The 9,863-nt window shown below is 38.6% G+C and overlaps 1 protein-coding gene across 1 annotated transcript in view; it reads right to left on the bottom strand.

Annotated features, from left to right (window-relative positions):
* EFCAB5 (EF-hand calcium binding domain 5) overlaps nucleotides 1-8,999 on the bottom strand; it is a 155,488-nt gene extending 146,489 nt beyond the window's left edge. Inside the window, exons 1-3 of the mRNA XM_006165478.1 lie at nucleotides 8,817-8,999; nucleotides 8,348-8,410; nucleotides 6,680-6,764 (exon numbers count right to left, since the gene is read on the bottom strand). Coding sequence (XP_006165540.1) covers nucleotides 6,680-6,764; nucleotides 8,348-8,410; nucleotides 8,817-8,858 — 190 coding nt within the window. The 5' untranslated portion in view covers nucleotides 8,859-8,999. The remainder of the gene's footprint in view (nucleotides 1-6,679; nucleotides 6,765-8,347; nucleotides 8,411-8,816) is intronic.
* Between the last annotated feature and the right edge of the window lie 864 nt (nucleotides 9,000-9,863).

The raw sequence follows: 9,863 nt of genomic DNA, 5'->3' as shown, positions 1-9,863 counted from the left end.
AAAAAAAAAAAAAAAAACAAACCTCTGACTTTTGACAGAAAGTGGAAGAATATGGAAGATCTACTGCTGACTGAAGCAAGCCTATGAAGGAGAGACACTTTATGTCCCCACTTAATATATACTGAGTAGGAGCAATCTATTACTGAAACTGATTGACTAAAGGATATACAAAATCAGTAAATGGGTATAAATACCAGATATAGTGTGTGTGGAAGAGTAGGGCCTGAGGAATGGCATTTAGAAGAAAAATACAGAGGCAAAGCATTAATGGGACAAAGAAATGTGATATTAGCTGTTGAAGCTATTCTACAGTTTAATCAACTGGACTAGGGAGAAATGTTCCCATATTAAAATATTCACTTTGTAAGCTAAATAATGTAAGCTAAATGAATGTATAAAAAAATATAAATAAATAAATAAAAATAATTGTAAGAGCCTCCTTGTATACATATGTGAGAGTTTTTCTAGGGTATATTGCTAGGATTTCAATTGAATGTTGTGTTGTCCTTCCAAAATGCACGTGTTGGAACCTAAGACCCAATGTGATAGTATTAAGTGGTGGGGCCTTAGAGGAATTAAGTCATAAGGGCTCTACCCTGTGAATAGGTTAAGTGCTCTTATAAATGAGTTGAAGGGAACTAGCTAGGTCTTGTGGGGTTTTCTTTGTATGTTTGTTTGTTTTTCTCTTTCCCATTTCATCTACCATGTGAGGACACACTGTTGATCCCTTTTTGCCCTTCTGACTCTCTGCCATGTGAAGACACAGAATTCAAGGGGCCATTTTGTAGGCAGAAACTGGGCCCTCACCAGTTACTGAACCTGCTAGTGCTTGATGTTGGACTTCTCAGTCTCCAGAACTATGAGCAAGGAATCTACGCTATTAATAAATTACCCAGTCTGTGGTATGTTTTCTAATGAATTGTCTTATTTTATTTATTGTTATTTTTTAATTTGACCAGAGAGAGAGAGAGAGAGACAAAGAGAGGAGGAAAGTGAGAAAGCAAGCCACCAGGTGTGCTGTTCAAACTGCAGTTGACCATGTGAGAGCCCAGCACCTCAGCCACAGCACCACCTGCTGGCCCTGATTGGTTTATTTTCCATAGCAGCAGAAATGGACCAAGACCAAGAAATGGGCCAAGACCAAGAAATGGACCAAGACCAAGAAATGGACCAAGACCAAGAAATGGACCAAGCTTGAACTACAATTCTCAGGGTCAAGAAAGGGGGGCTTCAAAGGTCATAGGGCTCTAATGCTCTTGTACACTTTGTGACCAGAACAGCTATGTTTCCATTTGTTTTACATCATTGGAGATTTCATACGAATAAAAGGTTTGCCCACTTTTTTAAAAGTTTAAAGACCAATACTCTGAAGAATAATTTAAAATCACAGCTAGATAGTATCCATCTTTCTGCCCAGGAGAATGATTGAATAGTCGATGAAGAAATCCTTGAAAAGCCAACATTTTGTCTTTATAATAGAAGGTCTTAAGCCAATGGTAGATTGTACTTATGAACTCCCCTCTCAAGTTCTGATGTCCTCCTTGGACAATTATTTTATTCTGATATGGAGAAAGTGAGGACAGTAGTGTAATGTTCCTCTTACCTCTCAGTTGGACTTGCAAATAAACAAACTACTTTTCTGGGGGAAAAGAATGGTATGATTCCACTTTGTTTTGTCACAATGCTCATTCATATACAGTACATTTAAAAATAACTGTGAAAGAAAGTAATTCTTTTACATCTTCAGGTTCTAACATAGTCTTCTCTTTCAACCTGCCTACCACAACCCAAGGCAGATATTCCTCCTTAAGGATAGTGCTAGAGATGTATGGCAACTTAATATTTGCCCATCTGCCATGGCTCATTAATGAATTCACACATGAACTAGTGCATTCTCTTTTTTCATTTCAGGCTGTTAGTGCTCCTCTAGTGTGTTTGTCCATTATAGGTTGCTAAGCAATCATCCTAGTGCTTGCTTTGTCCCCATTGAAACACAGAATGGAAGTAAACATGTGTTGGGTTACAACTCCAGTCAAACACTTCTCTCTTAGAGCCATAAACCAAGAAAAGAAAAAGAGAAATAGCAATAGCAAGGTCAATAAATCAGGATTCTGAACAAGGCTATCTGAAGCTGTCTTTTGACTGAGTACACTCTGAATTCAAGGATCACAAATTATAATACTACCTCAAGGGTGAATTAGTTCACAGATCTAATTAAATACGGTTTTAAACAGGTACTTTCTGTTTCTTTTGTTTTTGTTTTGTTTGGTTTGGTTTGGTTAGCAAGTCTATCCTTGGATAGACCTGAACCTTTTACAGATTGAATTGATTTACTTACACATCCACTCAATAAAAAATGATTGATTTCTATGTGCTAGCACTATGCTAATCACCGGAATTTTTTTTTTTTTTTAGGATTGTCTTCTTAAACTCTTTCTAGAATTAAGAGCCTTTTAAGCTTCACCCCCATCTTCTAACATACAAAGACCTATTAAAGCACTACAGGCATAAATGCTTCCAACTAAATAGTAGGGACACAAAAGAATTTCATTTTCATATTTTGAAAGGTCTGGCCTTTCAAAGTGACTTTTATCATTTCCTGTACTTAGCGCATGGCCCACTGCTGAGCATAGCCTCAGTGCAAAATCTATTTAAGTACATAATAGGAATGAATTATACTCCATGTTATAATAAGCCTTAGCAGGATTTTTCTTCACAAGGAGGCATGTAACATTAGTGGGACTGGCTGCCGATTAAACTGGTAAAAATTGACCCAGCAGGGCTACTCAACAAGCTGTATGATGTTCTTTTGAAACACAGGCCCTGTTTGAAATTCAGCATCCTTGTCCTTATTGTCAGGATTTCTTAACATTTGTCCATAATGTAGAATGACTGCTATAAAATAAGGACACGAAGCATTACTAAACAGTATTGAAATTAAAAGCGAATGGCTATAGAAAAAAGCCATCTTGGGGCAGCAGGTGGCACAGAGGTTGAGGCTACTGGATCCCACATGGCTGACTGCATGATTCAAGTCCTGGACCCAACAGCTTAAAATTCATGCCAAGTATGTGTGCCCCGAATCCTGAGAGGAGAATGGAGAAAAGGGGAACCATCTCCTCTGGGTGGTACTTTCCTCCCTCACCCCCCACCCCGTGTTTCTCTCTGGCAAGTGCATGCGCTCTACAGCAAATTAATAGAAAAAAGAAAAAGAAAAAGGCAGACTCCGGGGTCAGCATATAGAGTGATGGTTCAGGGCGCTAGACTCCCACATGGCTGACCATGGTTTGAGTCCCAGACCTGATGGCTTGCTTTCTCACTTTACATCTCTGTTGCTCTCTCTCACACTCTGTCCCTCTCTGGTCAGATTGAAATAAATAAATAAAATAAAATAATTCTTTTTTTAAAAAAAGACATATTCCTACAAAACTTTGTTAATATTAGATCTGTGTAATAAGAAAAGATCTGAGCAAAATTAATAAATTTTTAAAAATTTTGAAAATACAAGTTAGGCTGATGGCCTGAAAAGTAGAACAATGAAGGTAAAGAAATGACGAATTGATATGGTACATTTAATACAGTGTTTTCTATGCAAAAGTATGTATTTGAGTGTATTTTGATAACTGCTTGGCAAGTAACATGACTTTAATGTTGACATACATAAAAGGACAAAGATGCTTCCTTTGACATGTTGAAACTGCAATAAAGTTCCTCTTCTCACTTCTTTTTTTAAGTTTATTTACTCATTTCATCTGACAGAAAGAGAAGTACCTCCCAAAGAGTCTTTATGCCATGATCTGCCCCTAACCTAAGTCAACCCAGATCACAGGCATGCACACATGTGCCCAGCATGTGCAGAATGGCCTTGGGATACAATCCCAGGACCTTCCCATGTGGATCCAGTTGCATTTTGCTGCACCACTGTCTGGCCCATCCCACTTTTTATATGCACACATACGCTCTCAGGAAAAGGGATTCATAATACAAGATTTAACAGTGACTGTTCAGCCCAGCTGCAGTGGTGCAGACAATAGCACACTGATCTGCAGTGCTGGAAGCCACATGACTGACTGTGGGTTTGGATCCTGAGTTAATCTGAAACATGCAGGGTATCTGTGCATCCAAGGTCTTAACTAACTTGAGGCCTGAGGGAAGGGGATTATGTGGTTATGAGACCCTGTTGAGGATGTCTCTCTCGATTTTTTGGGGGAGAGTTTTTCTTTTTTTTCTTTTTTACTATAGGGCACGTGTGCTCACCAGAAAGAGAGAGAGACAGACAGACAAAAAATGAGAAATTACCCTCGGTGGGATGGCCACATCACAATCCCTTCTCCTCCATTCTCCTCTAGGGATCTTGGGTACACATGCACACGTGCCTGGTGTGAGTTGAAGCCACTGGGTCGGGGACTTGAACCATGGTCGAGTACACGGGAGTCCAGCAACATAGCCATTACACTCACTACTGGTCCCCCCTCTCTCTTTTTCACTCTCTTTCATCCTCTTTCTCCCTGTCACACAAAAGAAAAAAAAAGAGTAGTAATGACTGTCCACTAAATAAATAAGTACACAGAATGTTTTCTGGGAAGGCAATAAATTATGTGATAGAATAAATTTATGAAGTTATGTAGGCACGATGGCCATAAAGTAATTAAAGTGAACATCTGATTAAATTTATAACAAATTACTCAGATCACAATGCTGGTTGGCACATTTAAAAATCAGTTATTTTATAAATCTGGCCCAAGTTATTAAGGTTAAGGTCCGGTATACACATATGGAGTACTGATGGGAAGGAAGAGTTGGGGTGAGGAGAAAGTAAATCAGGCAACTGGGGGTTAAAGGCAGGTGGAGGGAGACATGTAAGGACTTGGCAGGAAGAAAAATGTTAAAAGTCACTGAAGTTGTGAAAATAGCACCAAGTTGGGAGTAATGGTAACGTCATTGGACTCCCGTGTAGTCCACCACGGTTCTAGTCCCAGATACAGTGGCTTGAAACTCATGCCAGACGCATGTGCGTGCATGCCCCAAATCCTGAGAGGACAATGGAGGAGAAGGAATTGTAGCATGGCCATCATCCGTGGGGGGTGATTTGTTGCTTTCTGTCTCTTTGATCTCTCTCTGTCTCTCTGGTGAGTGCACACACCCTATAGCAAAAATCTCTCTGAGAAATAAATAAATAAAATAGCATTAAGTTTACAAGAAAGGCAAAATAAGTGTCAGAAAGTTTTTTTTTAAGAGAGATTTTCTGCTATAGGGCATGTGCGCTTGCCAGAGAGACAGAAAGTGAGAAATCACTCATCGGGGGGATGGCCATGCCGCAATCCTTCTCCATTCTCCTCTCAGGATCTTGGGCATGCACTCACACATGTCCAGGTTGAACTGCAATCAACTACGTCGCTGCGACATAACCATTATGCCATTTGCTGGTCCCCAGAAAGGTTTGATTCTTAATGTCTATGTATTATCACAATGTGTATTAAGAAGAAGAAACACCAAATTGTTAATTGGCTTAAGAAAAATACTTAGAAAAAAAGTACTAAAAAGTCGTAATAGTGGGACCAGCAGATGGCCTAATAGTTAGTTGACCTCAGTTGACTGCAGGGACTCCAGGTCGAGTCTCGGACCTGGTGACTTAAAACTCATGACCTGGTGACCTAAAACTCATGCTGGGAGCATGTGCCTGCATGCCCAAGATCCCAAGAGAAGAATGGAGAAGGAATTTCGGCATGGCCATCCCCCTCAGGAGTGATTTCTCACTTTCAGTCTCTCTTGTCTTTTTAGCAAGTGCATGTGCCTTATAGCAAAAAATATCTCTCTCTCAAAAAAAGTTATAATAGCATCTATACAGTAATTAATAGTTTAGAGAACCCTTTAATAATTGTTATTATGGGACCACCAGGTGGCGTGGTAGTTAAGATGCTAGACTCCCACATGGTTGACTGCAGTTCTAGTCCTGGACTTAGTGGCTTGTTTTCTCACTTTCTCTCTCTCTCTGGCCAAATTAAAATAATAATAATAAATAAAACAATTATTTAAAAATTATTCATTGTAATTCAGCTTAGACAAGCCTAGCACATACAATACTAAACACTTGATATTCATAAATTAAATCAAAGGGAATTTATAGTGAAATTTTAAATACTATAAGGAATTTCTGTTGGTACAGGATTTTACTAACTTCTGGAAGAAGGAGAACTATAATGAACAAGGTGAATGTCTTACTCGCTTACTTATTGTCTTTTTGGTTCTGTAAATTTTCTATCTGCATTATTACATGGAACTTGGGTTAAGGATAGCAATATGACTCAAATTTTGGATCGAATATTAAATATGTGGTCAAGTAGAGGAGTGAAAAAATAAATAAACAGGGCCAAGAACTGTAAGTAAACCAAACTACTAGAATTCTTCATTTTATTTTTATATTAATGGGTTACTGCTAGATGTCAGTCAGCTCTCTTAGCTACATTTTCTCTTTAATTAAGTAAAGGATGAATAGCCATAAAGCTGCCTCAAAAATATTAATAGGTGAAAGGAATACATTTTAAACTATTTCCTAAATTGCATTTAAAATACCCTGTGATTATATTTTTAAAATGTAAAATCTTGGAGAATGCATTCCCAATAAAAATTGATTGCCAGTTTTAGATTCCGTCATGTAGGTGAAAGGCTAGTTCTCTACCTTGGGATTTGATTTCAGCTGTCGCTTCTTCTGCCACATCATTGCTGGTCTCTATGATAGAATCGTCTGGTATAGTCTGTGAACTCTTTGAAAAGTGAAAAGAAACACCAATTTTAAAATGACTTCTTTTTCTCAAAGGTACATCAACCCTCAAGGGGAGTTCATTGCTTTGTAAGGGTCATCAAACACTCCTATTTGCTTTTTCTAGGATTTAATGCTGTCTAATAGAGAAGCAAAGCAATAGCATGGCAGTGAGGTTACCCTATAAACTGGTGGTTACTGTACTTTGGGCAATAATTCTGATTTTAGAAAGCAAGCTTTATTGGGGCCAGCAGGTGGCATGATGGTTAAGGGTGCTGGACTCCCACATGGTTGACCATGGTTTGAGTCCTGGACCTGGCAGCTTGCTTTATCATTTCCTCTCTCTCTTTCTCTTTCTTTCTGTCCTTCTCCGGTCAAATTAAAATAAATTTTAAAAATAATAAAATAATTTTTGAGAGGTTTTTGCTATAGGGAGTGTGTGCTCACTAGAAAGGCAGAGAGAGAGAGAGACAGAAAGCGAGAAATCACCCCCCAGGGGGGATGGCCACACTGCAATCCCTTCTCCTCCATTCTCCTCTCGGGATCTTAGGCATACACGCACACGCACACGCACCCGGTGTGAGTTTAAGCCACCGGGTCTGGGACGCGAACTGTGGTTGACTACGTGGGAGTCCAGTGATATAGCCATTATGCTAACTGCTGGTCCTAAAAATAATAATTTTTTTTAAAAAAGAAAGAAATCTTTATTTATCTGTAATTTATAATAGCTCTTCACACGTAATTTACTTATCCATAGAAGCTTCCTGCAACTGACTCAAATGAGTCAGCTTAATAACTAACATGAGGGACCAGCAGTTAGTTGGTATAATGGCTATGTCACTGGACTCCTAGGTAGTTGTCTGCAGTTTGAATTCCTGACTTAGTGGCTTAAACTCATGCCAGGCGTTGTGTGTCTAAGATCCTGAGAGGAGAATGGAGAAGGGATTGCGGCGTGGCCATCCTCCCTGAGAGGTGATTTCTCGCTTTCTATCTCTCTGTCTTTCTGGTGAGTGCATGTGCCCTATAGCAAAAACTTCTCTCTCAAAAAAAAAATTAAAATGAATCTTCCCTTTTCCATTTACCATTTTGCTTATCTTTTTGAATACCCACACCTTTTCTTTTCCTTCTTCTTAAGAAAATTATTTTTGGTGACGGCAGGTGGTGTGGTGGTTAAGGGTGCTGGACTCCCACGTGGCAGACTGCATAAATAAATAAATAAAGTTAAAATAATTCTTATTTACTTATGTATTTATTGGGGAGGTTTTTGCTATAGGGTGTGTGCATTAGCTAGAAAGACAAAGAGAGACAGAAAGCGAGAAATCACCCCCCCAGGATGACCATGCCACAATCCCTTCTCCTCCACTCTCCTCTCGGGATCCCGGGCACGCACACACACATGCCTGGCATGAGTTTAAGCCATCGGGTCCGGGACTCAAACCACGGTTGACTACAAGGGAGTCCAGTGATGTAGCCATTACACCATCTGCTGGCTCCATAAATAAAATAATTCTTAAAAAAAAGAAAGTTTTTTTTTTTTTTTTAGCTTACTCCAAAGCATTAATATCTGATTATTCATGACAAGTCTACCTTAAGAGGCTCTTTCAGTTCAACTGAGTCCTTTTTTCTTCCTTTGTCTTCGTTTCCATTTTCCTGAAATGGAAACAGTGTTAGTAAGAGCTAACCAAAGGGAGATGAGGATTAAACCAATATTTTGTACTCTAGCATAGCAAGCTTTTTACTTAAAAGCAGTTCACATAATGAGTAAATATCACATCAGATAAAATTACACAACGTAGTTGTATCAATAAACTCAAACAAGACTTGTTACAATTAAGGAATGCCAACTGACTAGAAACAGGTCACTGTCACCCAACTATTATTCTGACACCTTTTTCCTGTCAAAGGAAAGCATTTCTGTCAAAACCTTGTGCAGAATATTTCAAATAAAAAGAAAACTAATGAAGTGATAGACTATGGTATCGCATCTCAATCTTCCTGAGAATGTTAAATCTCAAATCCTCTCATAAATGGTTAGAAACTTATGTAAGCTAGGAACCTGAGCAGATTTGGGTTCCTCTTGAGATGTCGACTCACTCATCTGGGCCACTAAAAAATATCACCAAAATAGTATGGAAAACATTACCAGCCCCATATTACTAACAAAAAGAGAAGGAATTCATTTACAACAAAAAATACTCTGGCAGATCAAAATCTCCCTTATGCCCACCCCCGCTGCACCCCATCATTCTATTGAATGGCAGTAAGTTCTCAACTGCCAAACTTTAAACTGTACTACTGTTATTACTGTTGTTACTGAGCAGAGGTAGATCAGTGCTAAGCTAGTACCCACAGAGATCAGAAAACTTGCCTTACTAATCATCCGATTATCATTAAAGAAAACTTAGCAAGTTATACAATTTAGTTATTTAACATTTTTATCATCCTTATTAATTTTTCAAACAATAGAGGTAGGTAAAGTGAAACTTTAGTGACTACCAAATTTATGTGAGAAAGGTAGCTAGATGATAGAATAATCCTCTCCCTAAAATGCATTTTTTCGGGTGTGGGGGAGAGTTCCGGGAAGAACAATTTATCTGGTTTATTTATTCATACCAAGGAATTAAAACAGATAATTACCAGATCCCCGCTTCACTGCAAATATTTGTAGACTGAGTCACAGATGCTCAAATCACTGCTGTGCCCCAAATCATTTAAGAGTCTGTGCATATATAGGCTAAGTGCTGTGTAGAGAGTAAATTATACACACATGATCTCTGGCCCTAGGGCAGTTACCATCTAGGGACACTTTAATTTTTAGCAGTATGCATATAACACGCTAGAGTATTCATTTTTCTTTATCAATGTAACACATATTCTGGTTGAATAAACCAAAAGTACTGCCTTTGGAGATAATGGATTCCAACACTTAAAAATAGTCTCAAAGCCCTTCTGAAGTAGTTCATAAATAATAAATAATATACTAGATTAATTTCTGTGACAGGCCTCGACTGTATATTCTCACAGCTTGCTTTCTTTGCTTATGGTGTCTACCTCCTGAAATTGCTGAGAAACTGCCTTCCATTTCTTTTAGTCTGCTTTGTTT

Source organism: Tupaia chinensis, unplaced genomic scaffold, assembly GCF_000334495.1.
Source record: "Tupaia chinensis unplaced genomic scaffold, TupChi_1.0 Scaffold143921_1, whole genome shotgun sequence".
In the NCBI taxonomy this organism is placed as follows: Eukaryota; Metazoa; Chordata; class Mammalia; order Scandentia; family Tupaiidae; genus Tupaia; species Tupaia belangeri.
This window is presented reverse-complemented; position numbering and strand designations above follow the sequence as displayed.